At 52.7% G+C, this 22,628-nt stretch overlaps 1 protein-coding gene across 1 annotated transcript in view; it reads left to right on the forward strand.

Annotated features, from left to right (window-relative positions):
- Positions 1 to 2,817: 2,817 nt before the first annotated feature.
- Positions 2,818 to 22,628, forward strand: part of Bace2 (beta-secretase 2) — a 46,769-nt gene continuing 26,958 nt past the window's right edge. Inside the window, exons 1-6 of the mRNA XM_033755932.1 lie at positions 2,818 to 2,915; positions 12,115 to 12,331; positions 13,745 to 13,873; positions 15,198 to 15,332; positions 16,257 to 16,358; positions 21,661 to 21,810. Coding sequence (XP_033611823.1) covers positions 2,818 to 2,915; positions 12,115 to 12,331; positions 13,745 to 13,873; positions 15,198 to 15,332; positions 16,257 to 16,358; positions 21,661 to 21,810 — 831 coding nt within the window. The remainder of the gene's footprint in view (positions 2,916 to 12,114; positions 12,332 to 13,744; positions 13,874 to 15,197; positions 15,333 to 16,256; positions 16,359 to 21,660; positions 21,811 to 22,628) is intronic.

Consider the following 22,628-nt stretch of genomic DNA (forward strand, 5'->3'; position numbering starts at 1 on the left):
AAGCCTCACTTCTGAGCACATGAGACTTTGGGGGGACCAGGACAAGGTGTGTCACTGGGCATGGCCTTGCAGGATATCCTTCCTCCCTGGCTCTTCCCTTTTTTCATTGTTTCCTGGCTCCCGTGAGCAACATTCCTCCACCACATCCTTTCATGATGCTGCTTCAGCCTTGGAAACTAAACTAAGTCAAAATAAACTGAAACTCAGTCAAAATAAACCTCTGCTCCTGTAAGGTGTGGATGTCAGGTATTTTGTTGCAGCGATGACAAAATGACTAAGACGCCTAGGACCCCCCCACTCCAGGAGCTTGCTTTTGTCAGATTTCAGAGTGGGGAGCCCACAAATACATCCTGACTTGATTTAGCAAGAGAAGAGTTTAAAGGGTAGCGTATAAAAATCACAGCGAAAATAAAAACATACATCAAACTTGCAGACCACACCAGAAGAATTCTTAAAACAAGGAAGTCTTTGAGGAAGGATTTTAAAAACAAAGGAAGAAACTTTGAAACAGAAAGAGAACATGTATGTCACTGGATATACATTATGTGGGGTAAACACATCTCTTATAAGAATTGAGAGGTTTTTACTTCTCCATTGTTGGTGTGGGAGTGCAGACTGGTGCAACCACTATGGAAATCAATATGGAGATACCTCAAAGAGCTTGGACTGGAGGTTCCATTTGACCCAGCCATCCCTCTGCTGGGTATCTTTCCAAAAGAACTAAAAGAATCATATCACAGAGAAGTATGCACACCTATGTTTATAGTGGCACAGTTTGTAATAGCTAAAACTTGGAAACAGCCATTTTGCCCATCAGTTGGAAACTGGATAAAGAAGATGTGGTTTTTCTATTAAAATGGAATATTACTCAGCCATAAAGAATGAGAAAATAGATTCATTCATAGGAAAATGGATACATATTGAAGATATACTCCTAAGTGAAATAAATAAGGCACACATGTGTAAATACCGAATAGTTTCTCTGGTTTGAATAATCTGCAATAATACAGAAGATCCTAATAAGATTACTGACATTGAGAAATGGGAAGAAAGGAGCTAAAGGTGTAGGGAAGGTGGGACGGGTAGGGGAAGGGTAAAAAGGGAAAAGAAAAAAGTGTGAGATAATGAAAAGATGGAAATAAAGTGTTTGTAGATGGGGAGGGGAGGAGGGGGTGAAGGGAGGGCAGGGGTAAGGGGAAAAAATGAGAATCAAGACTTGTCATGTGGAGGTACAAGATCCCAACAATGAATGTAACTTTACTGTATCCCTAAAATGTACCAATAAACTCAATTAAAGCTGAAAAAAAAAAAAGAATTGAGAGGTTTTTAAATGGAACTAAGATCCTGATATCCCTCTTGCCTTTTTTTTCTTTGAGGATCTTGTTGTGATAGCCGTTCACAATTGGCTGCTTTTTTTTTTTTTTTGGTACTAGGCATGGAACACGAGACCTTGTGCTTGCGAGGCAGGCTGCAGAACCACTGAGCCAATCCCTGGCCCGTAGCCCTCCACAACTGTAATGCTTGTGTCTGTGAGCAAACAGCAGGGAATCCTGCCCTGGCAGGAATATCCGGTTGAGCCAGACTGACCTACCCTGGTTCCCCACACCTGCCTGTGCTGTTCACTGACTGGGAAGCTCAGCTCCCACCAGATCATCTCCAGTAAAGTCCACTTCAGTCACCTCTTGGGCCCCACACCCAAGGGTCCAGCCAACCACAAATACGAGAAAACTGTTGGACGTGTGCAGGCGCCTCTTGTCACGATTCCTTAGACAGTGCAGCGTAACAGCTACTCACAGGTCATTTGCTGTTAGTTACTGCATGAACCCCGGGTTCCTGTGAAGGGCTGTGTAGGTTCCATGCAGATGCCATCCCCTTCGATGCACTGGGCATCCCGGATTTGGTATCTGGGGGTCCTGAAACCAGTCCCTCTGACGCCGAGGAAGGACTGTAAATCTGAGTAATTAGTTAGTGCCCCTTTCACATTTATGAGAAATTCAGATCTAATAAAAGTTGTACTTGGGAACTTGGATCTGTTGAACTCGAATATTTGAGTGGATTACTGGGTTTTACATTTACATAGAGTGTTGCCTCGGTTCAGGGACACTTTGGCTTGCAAGGAATTTGGTTCACAAACAGAAGCATTGGGCAGAATTTAGTTTTTGTTTGTGCACTCTGCGTCAGGCAGTGATCATGATCACAGCCATCTTCCCGGCATGAGCACGGACGTGGCCATCTTTTTTCCAGAACAGTAGAACGAATTAAGTGCATCAACCAAGGTCTCAAAGTGTATTTTCCCATCTAAAATCAATTCCGTAGCGGGTAAGATCTTGCAGCAAGAGCTGAACCTGACAGGCCAGGGGTGGTGGCTGGTGGGAAGCAGACAGAAGGAGGAATGAAGGACCAGTTGGGGAAAGGTGGAAGATGGCCACGGCGGGGACCTTGGTGGCGCGGAGGAAAGGCAGCGCCGGAGACAGCTCCAAGCCCCTGAGCCTCCCAGACGCGGGGAAGCTGAGCTACAGATGGAGGAGTCCCAGGGCTGGGGCAGGATTGGGACCGGCGGTGCCGTTCTGCTCATGTGTGTGTCTCAGCCGGTGCCATTTCTGCCTCCGCTGCAGGCTTCTTCCTGGACTGTGATCAGATTTCGGTTCATAACAGCTTTTTCCGCTCACCACTGTATGTTCTGGCTAACTGATAGAGTGTTCTTGGAACCTAGTTTTGTTTTGTTTTGTTTTTAACAAAAAATATTCAAGAATACTTCCTTATTCAGATAAACTGATGCTTTCTGTTTTTGTTTTGTTTTGTTTTTTCCTCCTCGAAATGCGAAAGCTGCAGATTCTTGTCGACACTGGAAGCAGCAACTTCGCCGTGGCAGGAGCCCCTCACCCCTACGTCGACTCCTACTTCGACTCAGGGAGGTAAGTGGGGAGGTAGCCAGCGTGGCGGGTTTGGGGACAGGGCGTGCAGTGGCACCCTCCCGAATATTCTAGGACGAAGCAGACGGAAGGCTGCCTCATTTTCAGAGCTGTGGATGCATGCACATATGTCTGTGTATAGACCTGCACATGCATATGTACGTAAAGCGCGTGTGTACACGTGTGTATGTGCGTGTGCACACACCTGCGTATATTTCACTCCAGGGACTCCACGGCAGCATTTCCCTAAGAGCCACAGCGCGTTCACATGGACTGGGCATTACAGAATTTCATGTGAGGTGCAAGTTTTGCGGTTAGCCCAGAATTTCCGGGAGCTTGTGGCCCAGAGTTTCCTTTGATGTTTCCCACAGCCCCTCTGGTCCTCACAGGGAGGCTGGAACAGGGGAGCATCCTGTGAGAGCTGAAGGAGGCCCGTGCAGGCATGCAGCAGACATGGAAACCTGCCTTTGCCCATTCAGGGGGGCTGGGGCAGCTCACAGGACCGACTCTAGGGGCAGAGATCTGTGACTCTCTAGGAACTAAGTGCTGTGAGGACAGACAGGGGCCTGAGATGGAGTCTGCACCCTGGTGATGATGGGGTGAGAGTGTACGAAAGGACTGCAGCCCACCAGAGTCCCTGGAATGTGGGGAGCTAGTCCCAGGGCAGACCCCGGCTCCCACTTCCCAGGAGAACTAAATGAGTTGCCGGGAGGACTCCCAGTGGCTCGTGTCACCTTCCAGCCCTGGGGGAAAGCCAGGGTCTGAGTCCCCCTTCTCGAATCCGGAAGCTTCTCTAAGGCTGTGCACATGTTAACGTCATGGCTGTTTGGTTGTAACTGAAATTTAAACTACAGTCAGAGCTGATAAGCCGGCATGCAGTGGTGACTGTGGCCTTCCCCACGGTAAAACCCTTTCATCTCTTCCTTTCCTCCGTAACCCAAGCCACGTTTCTTGTTCCAGAGGCCAAAGGCCAGGTCGAATGAGGAGAAGGGGGGAGAAAGCAAATCTGGGAGGCTTCTGAAGGGGCCGGGGAAGTGAACAGAGTGAACGGCCTGGGTGTGACGGAGGAGACCCGCCCGGTCCCGCCCAACCGTGTTCCGACTCCGCTGCATGGCGGGTGACACGGTCTCCTGAACGCAGCTGCACCTGCTTTCTGGGGAGGGGGTGTGACCGTCAGTGGCTGATGGAGCCTCCCAGGGCAACAGATCCCTGAGGGCGACCCATCCTTCGCAGAACTTAGAGGGGTCGATGTGAGTCCTTGCACTAATAAAGGCCGGTCACTGATCCCCCGGACACACAGCTGGCCGCGGTCATCTTGGGACCCAGAAGACTAATGTGTGCTGGAAGTCGCTGCTATCGTGTGTCGAAGTGGATGGTGTGTCCCTGTGTGATGCGAAAGCAGCTGCTGTGCAATGCCCTGTGCTGCCTTTTCCCTCTGAGACTAGAGGTTCAGCCCGGTCCTTCGCCCCCACGCGACCCCCCATCTCCCAGGGCTTGTTCTGGGCAGTCTCACAATTGTCTCATCCTCTCATTTTCATCCACGTGGTTTGGGAAGTCAGGGTTGCAAGGCTCCTGCTTGCATTCCAGCTGCTAGACCCGCAGTTGCCCTACTTTCTGCCCACATCCCCTCTTTATAACAAGTGCTTTGCGAGGCGCTGAAATGAGATCAAGCATCGTATAACTCACGTGCGTACAAAATTCTCAGTGCCCTGATGTAATACAGCTGGGACATCCGCACTTAGGAAATCTGAAATGGTCCAAAATCCAAAGCTTTTGAACACCAACCTAATGCAGCAAGTAAAAAATTCCACCCCTGCCTCGGTGACAGGTCTCAGCCAAAGCACAGAGCACTAAAAATACTGTAAAGCATCACCTTCGGGCTACATGTGAGGTGTGTCTGAAACGTAAATAAATCCCATGTCCCATTTCCCACAGTATCCCATCATACATGTGCAAATATTCCCAAATCCAAAAGATCCAAAACTTGAAATACTTCTGGTCCTGTGTATTTCGAATAGAGGACAGGGAGCCTGTGTGGAGGAAGAAATGGAAGGAAGGCGTAGTGAGATCATCCGTGCCTCGATCCATGAGCACCTGGCTGGGCCTCTATGGTGGACAGGGTGCAGTGCTGACTTGTTCGGCTGTGAGATCCACTTGAGGCTTGGCGGGGCACACTTCTGAGAATGTCTGGGTGGCCGTGGAGGCATGGTCTTGGGCTCTGTGTGGTCTCTCACCCTTTCCTCTTCGGCAGTTTCTCTGCTCTTCTGCCCAGCTGCCATGAACCAAGAAGTATCACTGCACCACACACTCCCGCCATGATGGGTCTGCATTGGAGCAGCCGACCATGGACTGAATCTCCTGAAACCATCAGCCGCGTGGAACTTCTCCTCTAAGCTGGGGGAAAGCTGACTAATGCACCCTAACCTGGAGACCGGGAAGAAGGGGGCTAGAGCTGTGTCACCATGGACATGTACCACCCGGTGTGGGCTGGTCGGGGCTGTTGAAGTTAGAGTCAGACACTTGGGTTGTTAATACAATTTTCTGAAGTGATAAAGAATCCTCATTAAAATTTTTATTTTTTTTTAGTATAAGCTGCTCCCAGTCAGCACAGTAGTTAATATCCAATGCCTATGAAATCTGCATCAAGAACTGTTTCTGTTTGTGTTTAGTTGTCCCCCCTGAGGTGGGATATTCTTTTTCAGAGGACCTGAATCCGGAGTGTGTAATGCTGGGATTAAGGGTGTGTGATTACTAAACTACTACATGTGAGTGATTAGTTTGGCACCACCCTAATCCCGGTGGTCTGAATAAGATAAAAGGGGCAGAAAGATGCTGTTAAACTCTCCTGTTACCCTTGCTGCCTTGTGTGTGCCATGTTGTTTCTCCTCCGTGATGCCTGTTGCCATCCCAACTTGGAGCCGGCTGTCTGTGGACCGAACCTCTATGAACCATAAGCCAAATAAGCCCCTTCCCATTTAACTTTGAATGTCGGGTAGTTTGTTTCATCAATGAGAGAAAACTCACACAAGAACGCTTAATGCCTATGGGAGAGGGAGGTGCATCCTGAGCTCAGGTGAGACTCGTTTCACCCTTGTGGGTGCCCAGACGGATGGGTAGCTGTTCTTGTTCTGGAATCCATGACTTATACTTCCATGACTTTTAGTGACCAGGAGGAAATACCTGTCACTGTGTGTGACTAGATACTGTTTTAGGGCGAGTGCTGTCTCTGCCCTCACAGTTGCGCCCCCTGTCCTGGGGATTGAACACAAAGCCTTTGCAATGAGCTTTGTCCAGCCTTTTCTTCCTTTGAGATAGGCTCTTACTAAATTGCTGTGTTTGTACCTTGCCCTCCTGGCACCAGGGATCCTGTGTCCTTTCCTGTCGCACAGCTGTTGACAGATGATACAACAGAGAGAAGCAGCAAAGCCAACCTGGGGCATGACATACAGATGCCTTCAGTTTATATGTGTGGCCTTAACCCGGATGCTTCTTCCTAGCTGGAAGTAGATGGGGGGGCTTTCTCTGGCAGCTGCCTGTTGCTGGTTTCATAAAACTCAAAGTTCGCCTGTCCACCCAGGCGTCATGCTGAGTAGTGTGGGAACACCCAAGGGTGAATCACGGTCCCCATCAGCACAACTGTGTACCTGTCACTTAGTGATATTTAATCACTGGAACCCAGCTGGGCCTCCTTCTCAGGACGCCTCTGCCTGTGGCTGCCACTAGGATGATGTGTGGCTCCCACGGGGCTCAGGAGGATGTGCCTGTCCTGCTGCCCTGCTGAGCTCGCCCAGCTTGTGGGTGGATATTGTGCCTGTACCAGGTGTGTGCTGGGGCGGCCAGGTGTGTGCTGGGTAGCAGGTGGCTCCTTTTTGCCCTACTTAGAGGTTGGGCTTCTCTGGCCCAGCTGAGTCAGAATTAAGGCTCCCAGCGCCTCCATGGTTCCCTGGAAGGCCACGCATTCTCTCTGCTAATCTCAAAATGGAATTAGAGTCACCCCACTGGCTGTTTGACCACTGAAGTATCTGATCCCTCTTTGTGAATAAATAAAAAGATAAATAACAGAGCCCACCTGTGTCTGGGGGACCCTGGCCTTCCCTCCAGATCAGTTCCAACCCCCGCCCCCAGCACACTGCTACTTCCTTGTTGCTACCTCCTGAGCAAGTACTGCAGGAATTGACTTCCTGTGTGCAAAACAGCACCCACATCCGGGTCCCTGACCCAGGAGCTGCCTCCTTTTCCAAGAGAACATTCTTCAGCAAGGCTGTAAGCCTTCTTAGCTGAATCAGTCAGGAAGCACCCTGTTTCTGAGCTGGAGACAGATTCTGATCCACCAACCACAGCCCTGTTGCCATGCCTCCTGTACAGGTGACTTCCTTCCTTAGATTAATCTTAACCTTCTCCCTTTTTCACTCTATTTTTTCAACTCCTCATAGTCTTATAGTCAACACATTTACTATTGTAAAGATACAAATAAATATTTTCCAGGTAAATTATGTGATACTTAGTTTACCTGTTGCTTTTGCTGGCTTTAACCTTTGGCTGTTTTCAGCCATCATAATTTATGGAAGCCGAGAGAACTCTCATTTTTTGACAAAAGTGACTTTCCTGGGATGTGGCTTCCTGTCCTGTGATGTGTCAACATTTGCTTCAGCCTCTGATCTCTCTTAGTTATAATAAGGTTTCTGGCTGGATTTGTCAGCTCTGATTCAAGTCCCCAGTCTTGGGGCATTTGGGTTTGTGCTTCCTGAAACATCCTACAGTAATTGGAAGTTTGGCTTGGGTTTCTTTGAGAAGATCTCTTTGATTTATGACAGGAGATTTCTGGCTACTCTGAGTCACTCGTACAGCTGGTCCCCAACAAAGCCCTCTTTGCACGGTGGCAGGTGTACCGGTAAGGTACCATGCAGGAAGAAAAAGAGTCATGTGTTCTTTAAATGCCATTCTTTTCAGCCAGTAAGATAGTCTGGCCGCTTGGCTTGTGTGTCCCGGACTTTGTCCAGATCTGTCTGGGAAATCACACCTGCATTTCCTTTAACAGCTCCTTGCTCCTGTACTCCACCTGGGGGGTGAAGCCCCCAGAGCAGGTGTAACAGGAAACCCATTTACAGGTCTTTTGCCGCTGACACATAGAAATGGACCTCGGTCCAGGAGGGGGACTGGCATTTCCAGGCCTTTTCTGAGGATCTCCGTGTACCATGAGGCCGGTACATAAGGCTTACTGAGCTGCTCCCTGCCTCAGGGATCCCATTGCTCTGTTCTGGTGACTTCCAGAGTCCTGGAGGAGCTGGGAGGATGGCCAGGCCAGGCCACTGAGCCCACAGTTAGGTTCCAGACACTTCAAGTGCAGAGGAGCCTAGGGTACTCTGGGGCAGAGCCTGGAGACCCAGAGAACCAGAGCAGATAATTCCTTCCTTCTACCTTCTCCTAGAACAACGGAGAGTTTAAAGTGATAATGATGGTCAGCGTGATGAGATGTTCTATGGCTCCGTTCTCCCTTTCAGTTAATGCCGCTCTTTAATCTTGCCTTCCATGGACGGACGCCTTGTCAGAGGCAGCGTCTTCCAAATTTGTTTGAAAAGCACTCTCCTTGCGTGAGCAGACTTTTTCCCAGCTTTTCACTCTTGACTGATTGCTCTTTCTGAGCGCACGAATGAGAAGCCCACCCAGGCTCTCTCTCCATACACATAATTAATATGCTGAGAAGTTGGGGATCAAAGCCCTGCAGCTACAAACGGCAGGCCTTTAGAAAATGAAGTTGGGCCTTTTTTTAAATTTAAAGTACTGGAAACTATATGCTCATAAGCTGCCAAGTTGCTTGGAAGTCCTCTCTGGGGTTGAACGCTTTAAGGGTTAGTAAGAGGATCCCAGAGAACAAGAGCTCAGAATTACCCATCTCATACTGTCTCTGACGGTATTTCCACAAGCTTAGCTGGTGCTCGCCGTAGCTGTTTAAATTCAAATGGATTCATATTAAATGAGATGAAAGCCCAGTTCTTGGTCACACTGTCCTCACATTTCCAAGCGTTCAGTGGCTTCGTGTGGCTCCCGTATTGGACTGCGTCTCTGCGGGAAGTAGGCTCTGGTGGACCTGGACGGTGCTGATCCAAGAGGCAAAGGAACTTGATCTTTCAAGAGCCCAGTGCTCAGGGGCTCGAAAGCTCTGCCCTCCCCTGCCTCCTTAGCAAAGCCACCCCCGCCTGGGGAATGAGCACCCCTTCTCTTGGGGGCTGCTGGGTGTTAGAACGAGGTAGGGCCCAGTCAAAATAGCAGCGCTTTCTGGGGGAAAAGTTGAGTTTCCTAGTTTCTCACCTCACAGATTGGAGAAAAAGCAAGTGATGAGCAGATAAGGACAACAGTAGCAGCTACTTTTGTTGCATACCTCTTGTGCTCCAAGGCTGTGTCTAAATGCTTTACAGTATTAACTCTTTTTATCTGCATAATTAACTGGAAGCATTGTAGTAGATTATCCCCATGTTTCAGTTGAGGCCATTGAGGCACAAGGGACTTAAATAACTTGGCCCCAGTCATATGGCTAAAGAGCACTTGTGCTTGTGCTGGAACCTGGACCCTGTAACTCCCCCGCCTCTCCCCTCTCTCTGCAAATGGCACTGACATGCCCCGAGTGCTTCCATCGGCCTGCAGCCTGGGCAGGAACTGTAGGGGACGTGCCTAGTTGGCCAGGCTGGTTCAGCTTCTCACTCTAAGGACTTCGCTGTAGGCTGGAGGAAGTCAAAATAAAACAGGCTTTCAAAAGGAGCCCATAACAGAGGGGGCTGCTTGAGGAAGATAACTAAATTCCGAGACCGAGGAGTCGCACTCGAGCTTAGTTACCTTCTGTCACTGAGATAAATAGCAGACACCCCCAATTTAGAGGAAGAACAGTCTATTTTGGCCCAAAGTTTCACTGTACAGTCAGATGGCTTTGAGGCAGGAAGGGTCGGGTGAAGGAGAGCTGCTCACATCGTGGCTGACAGGAAGCAGAGAGAGCAAGAGGAGCCAGGCAAGGAGACAGACCCTGCCAGGCCACTCCCCCATAACCTCCTCTTCCAACCAGATTCCGCCTCCTATCAGCGAGTCAGTGATGTCGCCCCCGTGATTCAGTCGCTTTCCAAATGCCCTACAGATGAGCCCGTGAGGCCTTTGGGGGACACTCAGTCCTAACCACAACACTAGCCATTGGGCCAAATCTGACTGCAGCCGGTCTTTGTAAATAAAGTTTTATTGGAACACAGCCTCACACCTTCCTTTCTGTATCACCTGTGGCTGCTTCTGCTTCAGAGCTGTAGCGCTTGGCAGTTGTGACAGACAGCTGGTAGTGTGCAAATCCTGGAGCACGGGGGGTGGCTCTTCACAGAAAACTGTGCTGACTCCTCTGCTGAGGAGTGTTGGGTGGGTCTGTGAGCTCAGAGGGCCAGGTCCAGTTTGCTCCCACCTTTCTGTCCTGCCCCTCATTCTTAGGAGAAGCGTGTGACATGTTCATTTAATGTCTTTCACTTTAAGGCCATGGTGGAGTGAGCGGAAATAATAAGCAGATACTAAAATTCAGTACTCTTCATCGTCTGTAACTCATTATCCTGTTCCAATTATTTAAATTTCTCTAAAACTTGTTTACCAGCCATTTTCAAAGTAACATTTTTTCTTGATTCTAAGAGTTTTAGATGCAGAGAATGGGGAAAAATTTAGCCACAGCAACAGAAGCTCCCCTACCCCCACCCAGAGGCAGCCAGCACTGATATTTGACAGGAATGAGTAATTTTTAAGTAGATTCTGTGTGCATGTTTCCTTGAACTTTATTTTCTCCTCTATGTTATTTAAAATGTCTCAGTAAAAACCATTTTTCATTGCCAGAGAGTAATCTGTCATACAGATGGGTCGTAATTTACGGAGTTATTTTTGCCTTTTTACTGGGCCTTGTCTCCAGCTGTTTGCTGTTATTGATAAAATATAGTGACCATCTTTGTACATGAGGCTCTGTCGTTTTCCTTGCTTTGCCCTCAGAATCAGACTCTCAGAAGTGCGTAAGTTAAACGCAGTTGATATTTTTAAGGCTTATGAGATGTGCCAAAAATAAACACATAAATAAAAGGTCAGTCCATTCTGACTTCCTTTCTGACCCCAAGCAAGAGGTCACTTGTGCTTCTCTTCCTATAGCAGAGATTGCTAGTTTGTCTCAGCGTGGCACTATGTGTCAAAGCAAAGTGAAATGAAACTCAGGCAAACAGGGGCCCTTTGAAAATATTTACTTGGTGCTTTGATGCTTGTCTTAGGGACTTAGTGGTTTGCTTAAGGGAGAGGCTGGATGACTATCTAGACTTCTATCTGGAGATGTTTTTTTAGTTTTCAAGCTCCAGGTATAACGGTGGCCTTGGAAACCCCACCCTCTCCTCTCCCCAGGAGCCACACGGCTCTCTGTCATCACTCAGGCCTGGTACAAGTGGCCTCAGGTCGCTGGCTCTCCCATGTCCTACCTGGTGGCCTGGTGGCTCGGCCCCACTCGCACACACCGGAAGTTGTGTGTACACACACACCCAGTGCCTGTGCTCGCTTGGGGTACCCTGCAGAGTGGGGATCCCACTTGCCCCTTGCCCCTTGTCCCATTATTCTGCCCTTGAGGTGCATGTGTGCCGGGTTCGAGGTCACCGTGTGTCATCGTGTGCATTTGGATGAGCTCTGAAGCGTTGGCCACGCCTGAGGAAGGGCTGTGACACTGGCGACAGGCAGTGCAGGCTCTGAAGAGCAAGGACCTGGGTTTGGGTCTGGGCTTGGCCTTTCTGCATCTTAAGGATCCTATGTGTGAATCTGCACCACAGTCACTACTGGGGTGGGCTGGTGGCACATCCTCCTGGTCTGTCCTGTGTCACAGAGCAGCAGCCAGTGTCCCCGCAAAGCCAGGCCCGGGCCAGGCAGGTGGCCAGAGCTGGCCATGTCCAGAGCTCTGCTTCAGGGCTGTGACACAGGTATGGGCTAATTAAATTCGAGCACTGTGTCGGCACCAGGTCCTCAAAGGCAGGAAAGTGTCACGGTGTCACCGGAGTGTCTGGGGAGCCTTCCTAGGGTGGTCTGCAGGGACGCCATTGATTGTCAGAGTCCCTTACAGTTGGCCTTGTCGGGCTGCGTCAGGACGGCTGTCTGCGCCACAGTGGCTTCTGCCCTGTCTTTAAGGGTTGGGACAGCCTGACGGGTTGCTCGCCTCCTGCTGCAGGTCCAGCACATACCAGTCCTCGGGCTTCGATGTCACCGTGAGGTACACACAGGGCAGCTGGACGGGCCTCGTGGGCCAGGACGTTGTCACTGTCCCCAGAGCCTTCAACACTTCCTTTCTTGTCAACATCGCCACCATCTTTGAGTCGGAGAATTTCTTTCTGCCCGGGATCAAGTGGAACGGAATCCTTGGGCTCGCGTACGCTGCCCTGGCCAAGGTAAGGTGACTGATCCAGGGCCTGAAGTAAATCCTGTCACGGGGTGGGGCCCTGACAACCAGCCCTGGGGACGGGCGAGGACGAAAATCACGTCAGCAGACATCAAACCTGAGGAGCACAGAGCAATTCTCTGAGCCTTCTTAGAAGAGAGATACTAGCACCGACTTTTTATTTTGGCTTTGCTTGTTTTCGTTCTGTAGCTTAAAAAAAAATGCGAGCAAAATCCACATCATATTGATGAGGAGTTTTGCTTAGGAGTTTTCTCCTGTCACCTTGGGAGACCTCGGAGGAGACACAAGGCCCAGAAGTGGGAATTCCCGGCCCCTCTGTGAGCAGAGAGCCAGTAGAAAGTGGGGCACACTGGCCCTAGGCTGCAGCTGAGCCTTCACAAAACGGGGTGACACGGCGTTGGATGCTCTGGAGGTATCAGTCCCAGGGCCCAGCATGGAGGAAACACTGGTGAGCAGAAGAGGAGAGGACAGGCAGGTTCAAGCAGAACTGACACAGGGGTTGCCTCTGCCAGTGCCAGCCCTGGCTACGTTGTCAGCCCCAGGGTTTGCACCGGAGCTGGGAGACAGAGGAAGCGCAGTTGCAGAGCAGTGGGCCCTGCTGCCCAAGGCTGTAGAGCGTTTGTTCAGCCCGGGTTCTTTAACAGCTGCTGCAGGCTGGGGCGCGGACGAAGAGCCCTGTCCTTGGTTTCCCCAGGGGAAAGGGTAGCAGTGACCCTCGGGTGAGAACAGTCACACAGGGCTCACACCTCCCCTCCACGGGACCTCTCGTCTGTTCTCCAGTGTAATTCCAAGAGTTTTAACAAGGGGCTCCAGACTCCCGGGTGGAGGAGCAGCGACCATAGTCGGGAGCGTCAGGGGTCCGGCTGGGCATCGGTGTCTTTGAACAGGGAGTCCCTGTTCACCTTGGTTTGCTCCACTGCGGACACGCGGCCCATGTCCACCTGCAGGATCGGCCTGCCTGGGACGGACCCTCAGCCACTGAGCCAGCTAAACCCCTCAGGGCATCTCGAGGCCCAGTGGTGGTGCAGAAAGACTGGCGGAGAAGTGACCCTGGACCCTCTGCCAGGCACTCACTGCAGATCGATCCACTGTGGGCTGGGATGGTCTGGGGGTGATGACCTTCCCATTTCACAGAGCAGGAAACAGTCAGGGGGCGGGGAGCCGGGCCTCAGCTCCATGCAGCTACGCCACCCGCCCTGCCCCCTCCCGGAAGGTGTACCTGACTGTGTCCCCAGCAGTCATGTCCCCCCCCAGGCCTCAGGGCCTCTCCCTCCCACTGACCCACAGGCAAAGAGTTCTGCCCCAGGGCGCACTTGGAGAGTGCCGAGTTCTCCCTGGGGTCCGCACCACAGCACCCTGGTCTGCACGCTGAGTCAGGAAGCTCTGTCTTTCCCTCCTGCAGCCTTCGAGCTCCCTGGAGACATTCTTCGATTCCCTGGTGACCCAGGCCAAGATCCCCAACGTCTTCTCCATGCAGATGTGCGGGGCCGGATGGCCAGTAGCCAGATCGGGTACCAACGGAGGTAGTCTTGTGGGTATCTCTTAGTCTTAAAGGGACGAAAAAAATCACGAATTGATGGGGGTCATTTCTGTTTTCCGAAAAATCTGCTCAAGAATATCAGGCACATAGGCACACACAGGAACTGCAAAATTTCGATAACCCTTGTTATAGAACCTTTTAAAAGTAGATACCACTGGTTATTCTTTTTATCTTTCCTGATCCTCCTGGTCTGGAACTACAATTTCTGCCCCTAAACTCCTTCACTGTCCTGGGAAAGTGAACAGCGGGTTTGGGGGTGGGGAAGGCACATAAGCAAGGACCAGTGGGGATCCGTGGCAGGGGGCCGTGCTTGTGATGTCACTTGAGGGGACAGCAGAGCCCCTTGGACAGCTTTTATCCTCCTCCCTCCCTCCGTCACTGTCCTTTCCCCCTCTGCCCACACACGCACACACCGAGAAGACTGGGTGTTTCCTACTGAGATGGATTCAAGGCCGTCAGCCCTATGGATGTGCTGTCTGTCACCTGAGCTTCTCATGTGGGACCGTGCACCCACTCATCTAAAGTGGGGGGCAGAAGGAAGGCGCAGAAAGGGCACCTCCCAGGGAGGGTGCAGCCAGCCCCTCCACTGCACACCAGTTCCTCAGTCACTGTCATCTACCCTCGGTCCACCTGCTCCCCACACTGATCCATCCCGTCTGCGGAAACAGCAGCTCAGTGGTTCAGGGGCGACTTCATGTGGTTTTGCACAATGACGTGTTTGCTAGAAGAGCTTTTGTGTCTTGCTTTCCTCTCACCCGGGTCCGAGGTACTAAAACAGTGTGACAGCATGGTCAGCTAGTCTACTGCATTCACTTGGGGACAGTCTCGGTGCTGTGGAGCCAGAGGTGTGTGTGCTGTCGTCAGACACAAGGGAAGCACAGGCGTCTTGCCAAGACCGGAACATGACCTTGTGTGGTCTTTGGAGACAGGACCCCCCAACAGTCCTATTTAATTTTCCAACATTTGAGTTTGTTCTAAAATATTGCAGTGGAAGAGAAAGTGGTGATGTTGGTGACCTTTCACCCGACAAGTGCATGCTTCTGTGGAGAAACTGTTGATTATCTGTGTGTTGTTCTTTCTTTCTCTCTCTCTTTTTTTTTTTTTTGTTATCCATATCAAGTGAAAATGACCTTTATTTTAAATTTTGCATTTCCTTAAAGTGAAGACTTTTTTATCCACTCTGAGAAATGCACAATGACTAGGAAGGTGCATGCCACAGTTTTTCTTCCATATGTACATCAGAAGTCATGTATGGTGCTGATAATTATAACCTGAAGGCTTTTCATCCTATAGCTGTGATTCCATTTCTTTCCAGGTCCTGGGTGGGATCGAACCAAGTTTGTATAAAGGAGACATCTGGTATACCCCCATTAAGGAAGAATGGTATTATCAGATAGAAATCCTGAAGCTGGAAATCGGAGGCCAGAGCCTTAACCTGGACTGCAGAGAGGTATTACCTGTGTCTCTGTCACACCTGTCTGAGTAGACCTGGGTACTCCGGTGTCACAGCTGGGCCCCGTGCCTGAAGGCCAATGTCCACGCCATTGTAAGACAGGCCGGAAGTTCCCCACCAGGAAGGATGTGAGGTCTTGAGGGACAGGCACGGAAGTCATTACGTCCCCTCCCTCTTCTCACCACCAGGCCTTAACAGGGCAAAGTTTACATCCAGGGGGCAGCAAGGAGGACCTTCTCCACCTACTCTACCTTTCTCCAGTGCTCTTGGCCTGATGGTTCCTCAACGCTGCAGAAAAGAATACAATAAGCAGATTTTTAAAATCAGTAATGAAAAACAAAGGAGCCCAAAACCAAGCCAATTTTTTTTAAAGTCCTTAGCTTTATCCTCCAGCCAAGGTAACCCTCTGCCTCCTGCATACACAACTTTTACCTGTATGTGTGCATGCCCGGCAGCGCTGCAGCCGGCCCGTGCGTGCGCCAGCTGTGATGCCCCATCCGGTGGCAGCTGTGTTCGCAGCGTTGTGCTGTCTTGGCATCTTTGTGCCACGTGATGACGTCACCAAGACGAGGGCTGGAGGGCACCTCTGTCTTCTGTGCCATTTTAGAAAGGTTGATGAGAGGCCAGCACTCACTTTGTTGAAGTGGCTCACGGCGAGTCACCCCAGCCTCTGAAGGTACATGGAGATGGGGTCCGGGGCCTCGTGAGGGACCGAAGGCAGCTGGGGTGAGCACCTGGCTCTGCCCGGGGGTGGCTGCCACTGTTGGCGTGTCTCTTCCCTCCCTGGCCTCAGTTTTCCTGTCCCTGTGTTCTGAGAACACAAGGTGAGCTCTAGTCACCAGTGCACTCGCGTGGCTGCCTGAGTCTGCTGACGGGCAGGAGGATGTGGACGTCACTCTGCTTTCTTCCCTCCCTCTGCAGTACAATGCGGACAAGGCCATCGTGGACAGCGGCACCACATTGCTGCGCCTGCCCCAGAAGGTGTTTGACGCAGTGGTGGACGCAGTGGCCCGCACATCTCTGGTGAGTCCACGGCGGCTTGTGAGCTGCGATGGCCTTGTATGCTCTCCAGGACCCAGGGTGGGCATCTATAAAACGTCACCAGGGAGCTCTCGCTCCGGGCTTGAGACATTCACTGGCAAATAGTGCAAAGAATGCCCTTCTTGTCTTTGCAGTGCTGAGTGCTTGAACCTCGAACCTCTGCACTGAGCTGCATCCCCAGTCTTTATTTTTTATTTTGAGACAGGGTCTCCCTAAGCTACTAAGTTATCTGTGTGGAACTCAAACTTGGGATCCTCTGTCTCAGCCTCCCAAAGTGCTGGGATTGTAGGTGCGCACCACCATACCTGCCTTACAACACCTTCGCTTTAACCCCAGAGGACCTGGCTTGGTTGACGTACACCTTAGTTACTTTCTGTCTGCCGATATCAAGTACCTGACACTCTCAAGTTAGAGGAGAGGTTTATTTTGGATCGTACTTCGTTTCAGTCCATAGTTGGCTGACTCCACAGCAGGGTAGCATGGCAGAGGAGAAACAGTCCACAGCAGGGCAGGCAGGAGAAGGCAGATCTTTCTTTCCCTTTTATTCCATCCAGGCTGCAAGCCCATTGGCTGGTGTGACCCACATCCTGGATAGGGGTAGGGTCTTCCCTCTTGCACAAATCCATTATCCGCCTCCAGAACTGTGTTGCAGTAATCGGTGGGCTCGTCCAGTATCACACACCCATAATCAGTACCGTGGACCCTTGACTAAGGAGCCCAATCCATTCCCAAGGGCTGGTTGTAAATCAAGGTGGTCAGCGCAGGTTCGGGCTCCTCTACGCAGCCTTCAAAGTCTCTCTCCTATACACAGGCAGATCTCAGTGTCCTTGGAGAGACACTGGCCCGGGATTTCTCAGTGAACCCCACACAGGACAGGATGCTGTCATACTCCTTCCAGACCTTTTTTAAGGATCCAGTCTGTATCTGAGGCCGTCTGGAAGCGCAAGTGGCTGGCCTTTGGGTCATAACTCAAGACTTTGGTTGTAAGATAAAACTAAAACTCCAGTCGCAACCCAAGTTGTTTGTATGGCAGGTCGGTCGTAACTCCAGGGTCCACTGCTGTACCACACATCTGTCATCCAGCCACCCCACATCCCCAACCGTGATACTTGTGGCTTTGTGGGGCATTTTATTACAGTCTGTAGCAATGTAGTATATTTCGCATGAGACAGAAACTACATTCCTGTGAGCGTGGTGTGCATTAGCACTTAACCAACCCTGCCAGAGGGTTGTAGGAAGCACAAGATGAACACAGCTGCTGCAAATGGTTTTACGGTAGATTTTGTTTCCATGAGTAGAAGGAGCACACCCTAAAATGCCCATAAAAGGTGCCGTGCAGTGAGCACACAAGTCAGCGCCATCATCATCGGTCAGCACACTCGTGTGTTCCTCAAGTGCCCTCCGTAACTGTGCTCTGTGTGCATGGCTGGCAGCACGGTATCCGGTTCTCATGGTGACACAGACCCGGCAGCCGAGTGCTGCAGCACTGCGGGCAGCAGTGACTGCGTCCCTGGGTGCCAGGACCTGCTGGGCTCCCTCCTGACCTCGGCGGACCCGGCTCGGGCAGACTGCTGATGCCGCTGTCCTGTCTCGCACATGGCCACGTCTTACTGAAGCAAGTCGGGAAGGCCGCCAGATGGACCGAAGGTGTCCTCCTCTGGCTTCCACCTGGCCGCTCCGGCGTCTTAACCCCAACTTGACTTTTACAGAAGATCAAGGCCAGTTGGCCAAACCACGGATTACTGTACAGCCGTGCTCTGGAAGACAGATTAAATCGTGGTGGAGGAAACCAGGTGTTTGGGGACCTGCAGCTGGCATTCCTGTTTTTGCCCCAGCTTTCCAGCTGGTGAGGGCATCAGAGTGGACTGAGCAGCACTGGGCGCAGGCCAGCATTGGGGCCCAGTGGCATTGGGCTTGGTCCAGTTTCTGCCGCTCACTCGGTGCCTGGAGAGAGGTCCCCAGGGAGCCCTGTGTTCCCGTCTCTGGATTGTTAGGGCTTTGGGGTGAGGAGCCCCACACCCGCTGTGTTCAGGCCTGGGTCAAGGGCGCCTGCATTGGAGGGAGCACTGCTGCATTGGGTTTGGGTTCGAGGAAAACGCTACCTTTGGCTTAAGTGTTTTCTCGACATCTGCCCCCATGTGTCCTCCTTGTCACCAAAAACAAGTGTCTCCAGGAAAGCCTGCGTCCTGGCTGCGCAAGTGGCTGACGTCCCACCGCTCCATTACATCAGGTCGGCCCCACCGCACACAGGAAATGCATAGATCACTTTGCTGCAGATCGCAGCAGAAATGCAGGGAGAGGGGCTTCAGTCATCCTGACCCAGAACTTCAGAAGCCACAGGGAAGAAACGGCAGCCACATCCCCAGAACACGGGTGACAAAGGGAGACACACGACCCTTCCTGTGCTCACAGTGAGGCGTGGCCTGGAGCAGCTGAGACGGGGAAGCAGGGCCAGTCCCCGGCTCGTCCAGCTCTGCTCCATCAGGAAAAGGCCTCGGGGGCCGTAGGTCAGAACGTGTGTTGGTAGCTGGACCCCACTTAAATGAGCAGCAGTAGCCTGATTCTTCAGCAGTAAAACTAGCAGAGCGAGGCCTCCGGCCCCCGTGGGAGCTGTCCGCAGTGACCGGGAACGTGCTGGAAGGGTCAGGTGGATCCCACAGGCAGCCACCCACCTGGCCCCCGTGACACCCTGAGCTCATCAGACCCGTGCGCCACAGCTGCCTACGCAGGAAGGAAGCAACCACAAGGAGAAGGAAAGCGCTGACGACATTTGTTTGCCTTGTCTGATTAGCTGTGATTTCATGTGGTGACTGCATCAGGAGTTGCTGGGCCGGCTGTCTCTGTCTGTCATCTGTCTGTCTTGGGCTGGGAGATGCCTCCAGGGGCTTTGTCTGTGTCGGCCGAGATGTGTTTGTCCCTGTTCTCTGTTCGGTGCTTTGAAAGCAGCTCTTGGCCGGGGCTGTCTTCCCAGCTCAGGAGGGAGCTGGGTTGGGCTCTGCACTGCGTGCAGCTGGTCAGCGGGGCATCTGTCCTGTCGGTCTCTGTCCAGAAGGGTGGGCAGGCACACAGCATGGGCACAGCCAGAGCCCGGCCCATCCTGGCCCTGTCCCGCATGACCCTCACTGTGGAGCCGGCCGTAGAAGGGCACACGAGCCAAGGTGACTTTAGCACAGTAAAGCTCAGATCCGAGGCTGACACGTGTCCCCAAGGACACGTGTCAGCCCCAGCGTAAGACTCCACACATCTGATGAAGGGCCGTGTACCCCAAATCTGAGCGGTACCACTTCAGCCAGTGACTCGCCCTCTCTGAGCCCTGCTCTTCCTCACACATCACAGCTGTCACAGGCCGCCGGCCGTGTCCAGCCAGGTGCCTCTCCCCCGTCAGCCAGTCTGGGGAGCACCCTCCCCTGTGACACCATTGCAGATTGACTTCACTTCCTTAAAAAGCAGAAACACATGAGCATGGCCTTAGAAGCTGACCGCAGGGGACATGAGTGGGTGAGAGGGCCCTCTCCCCAGCTGGGCAGCATGCTGGCCACATGTGATGTCACTGCTTCCTCCCGTGCCCCCTCTTGGCATATCGGGTCCTATCACTTCCTGCCTCTTCCCCTGGCCTCCTGGACCCTCTGTCCCCCAGGTATCTGTGGCCACCCTGTACCTCAGGGTCTTTGGGCTTTGCGTCAGGCTGGTCCACTCACCTGCTGGCGCTCTGGGGACCTGGATCATTCCTGGGAGTGCAGGGGACCAGCACACAGGTGAGCTGCCCACGTGTCACAGGACCGCCCCATCACAGATCCTAGGGATGGCACGCGGACACCCGCCTGCCGGTCCGCTCGCCTGTCCACGGCACCACACAGTGGTTCCTGTGGGACCCCGGCTGTGGCCCGCGCCCACCTCATCGCCAAGGGCCACCGTCCCACTGGACTACAGCCCATCTCCCTCTGGAAAGGCGCCCAGTGACCACCCTCCTCTACATTCCTGCTGTCCCTGCAGGCCTGGGAGGCGCTGCCCTTCCCTCACAGACACCAGCCAGGACGGGCCTCCTGCACTCAGGGAACTCACACTCCTGAGGGTGTCACCACCCCTGACAGCAGTGGGCGTCCTGCCTTGCTGGGTGCTGTTCTTTCTCCCCACACAGTCTGTGAGTCTCACCTGTGTGCAGGTGGCAGGCAGTGTGGGGAAGGCAAGGACCTCCGTCCTGAAGGAATTTGTCTGCATTCAGGAAGCAGACATTTGTCACCTGGGAGTGTCGCTGTCAAATGCCACAAGGACTGAAGGAGTTGAGCCCGGGGGGTGACTGGAGTGAGTTGTTCCAGCCTCAGAAGAGCTGACCAGGCTGGGCTCCTGGGGCCTGGGGCTGGTGGTGCCCGAAAGGACCTCAAGGGCCCTGTTCCAGGGAGGGTGGTCTCCAGGCTCCTGACTTCCTACACAGAGCTGAGCAGACACCCGAGAGCTGTAGCGGGGTCAGCGGTTTCCGTGAAGGAGGAGGACAGGAGCCTCCCCAGGGAGAAGAGCTCAGGGCCCTGGGGGCCTCCGGCCTCAGGCTTTGGGGCAGGACTGAGCATTTGCTCTGGGGCGCGTTTCCCACCTGTGAGGGGCTGCCTCGGCCCCTCCGTGGGCGGTGGAGCTCTTGGCCTTGTGAGGCCCTTGGAGGAAATGTCTGTCATGGCGCCCACGGCCGCAGGGGCCAAATCTGCATGGTTAGTGACGTGGTGATCAGGGCAGGCGTCGCCTGGGCTCAGGAGACCACTGTGCACAGGCACGGGGACCTCCTGCGGCTAACCTGGGCCACCTGGGTGCGTCTCCCATGGTGCTTAGACCTGGGCAGTGGGCCCAGTCCCAAAATCTACTCCAAGGCGAGCCCTCCTTCATTCCCAGCCTCTTCCTTGGCTACTTTCTTCCCCAGCCACATTTAAGACTTGTCTTAGATTTAGAAACCCGTTGCGGGCCGCTGTGTGGCCTGGGGTGAGTTCCAGCACCTCTCCGTGCCTCAGTTTCCTCATCTGTACAGCGCAGGGAGCTGTTCCCTCCTGGCTGGGCTGCTCAGCATGGCGGGAGCCGCTGCTGCAGAGCTTTTACCCCATGCCCAGTGCTCTCCATGCTGCCTGCGTCTTTGCAGCTGTCGTTGTTGTTATTTTGTCACCGTTGTCACTTCCTGGGACCGTTGTCCCACTGCTCTGTGCAGAGGAAGCAGCGTCCACGCCCGTGGGCATCCGGCCAGCAGCGCTGCTTCCTGTGGACGGGTCAGGCCAGTGGCCGCTGCTCACGGGTGGGTCTCGTCTAGATTCCAGAGTTCTCCGATGGCTTCTGGACGGGCGCCCAGCTGGCCTGCTGGACCAGCTCGGAGACGCCGTGGACGTACTTCCCGAAGATCTCCATCTACCTGCGAGAGGAGAACTCCAGCGAGTCCTTCCGCATAACTGTCCTGCCTCAGGTACCGACTTTGCTTCCTGCTTCTCTCATTTTTTTTTTCTTTATGCATAACACAAAAGTCCGCATGTTCACACTGGCGGGGGCTCGTGGGTATCGCAGCGCCCCCAAGGCATTGTCACAGTAACGAGGCCATGTTGGTGGCTGCCCTTGAGTCCGCAGGTCCCAGCCAGGCCGGCTCCTGGCTCTTGGAGCCCGGGTCCAGACTCCTGGCTGAGGACAGCGACTGCCCTTGGGATGGGAAGAGCTCAGGGCCACAGCTCCATGGTGTGGCCCCAAGGAGGGCGAAGAGCTGAAGGTGCTTTTGTAACTTCTGCCACGGCATCATTTTTAATCTTCGTTGCACCGAAAAGGAGTAACTGCTGAGAGGCTGAGGCAGGAGGATCACTACAGGTTCAAGGGCAGCCTGGGTTATGTGGTGAGGCCCTGGCTCATTGTCTTAACTGATACATTTTAGATGTGCGTAATGATCGCGTCCATCGTAGGGAATTTGCACCTGTCCGTGTTAAACCTTGCTGCTGCTTTTTTTCCCGTGTCCCCTCTCTTCAACCCTGCTTCCCTTCCTTAATTTCCAACAACTGTTTCTATTCTTTCCTTATATTTTCTGGGTTTTTTTCTCGTCCCACCCTTCCTCTCCCATCTGTCCCTTTGTTCCCCCTCCCATTGAGCATTCTCTTCCCATTCCCAACATCTGTGGCTCATTTTTTAAAACATAAAATAGAATGAGGCGGGTTGTCAGGGATGAAGGCATCACGGTTTTCCCTGGAATTCCAGTCCCCACGGACTCCCACTTTACCCTCAGCGTGTCAGGAAACCGACCGT

The sequence above is a fragment of the Fukomys damarensis genome, unplaced genomic scaffold (assembly GCF_012274545.1).
Source record: "Fukomys damarensis isolate Sample0158 unplaced genomic scaffold, DMR_v1.0_HiC HiC_scaffold_24, whole genome shotgun sequence".
In the NCBI taxonomy this organism is placed as follows: Eukaryota; Metazoa; Chordata; class Mammalia; order Rodentia; family Bathyergidae; genus Fukomys; species Fukomys damarensis.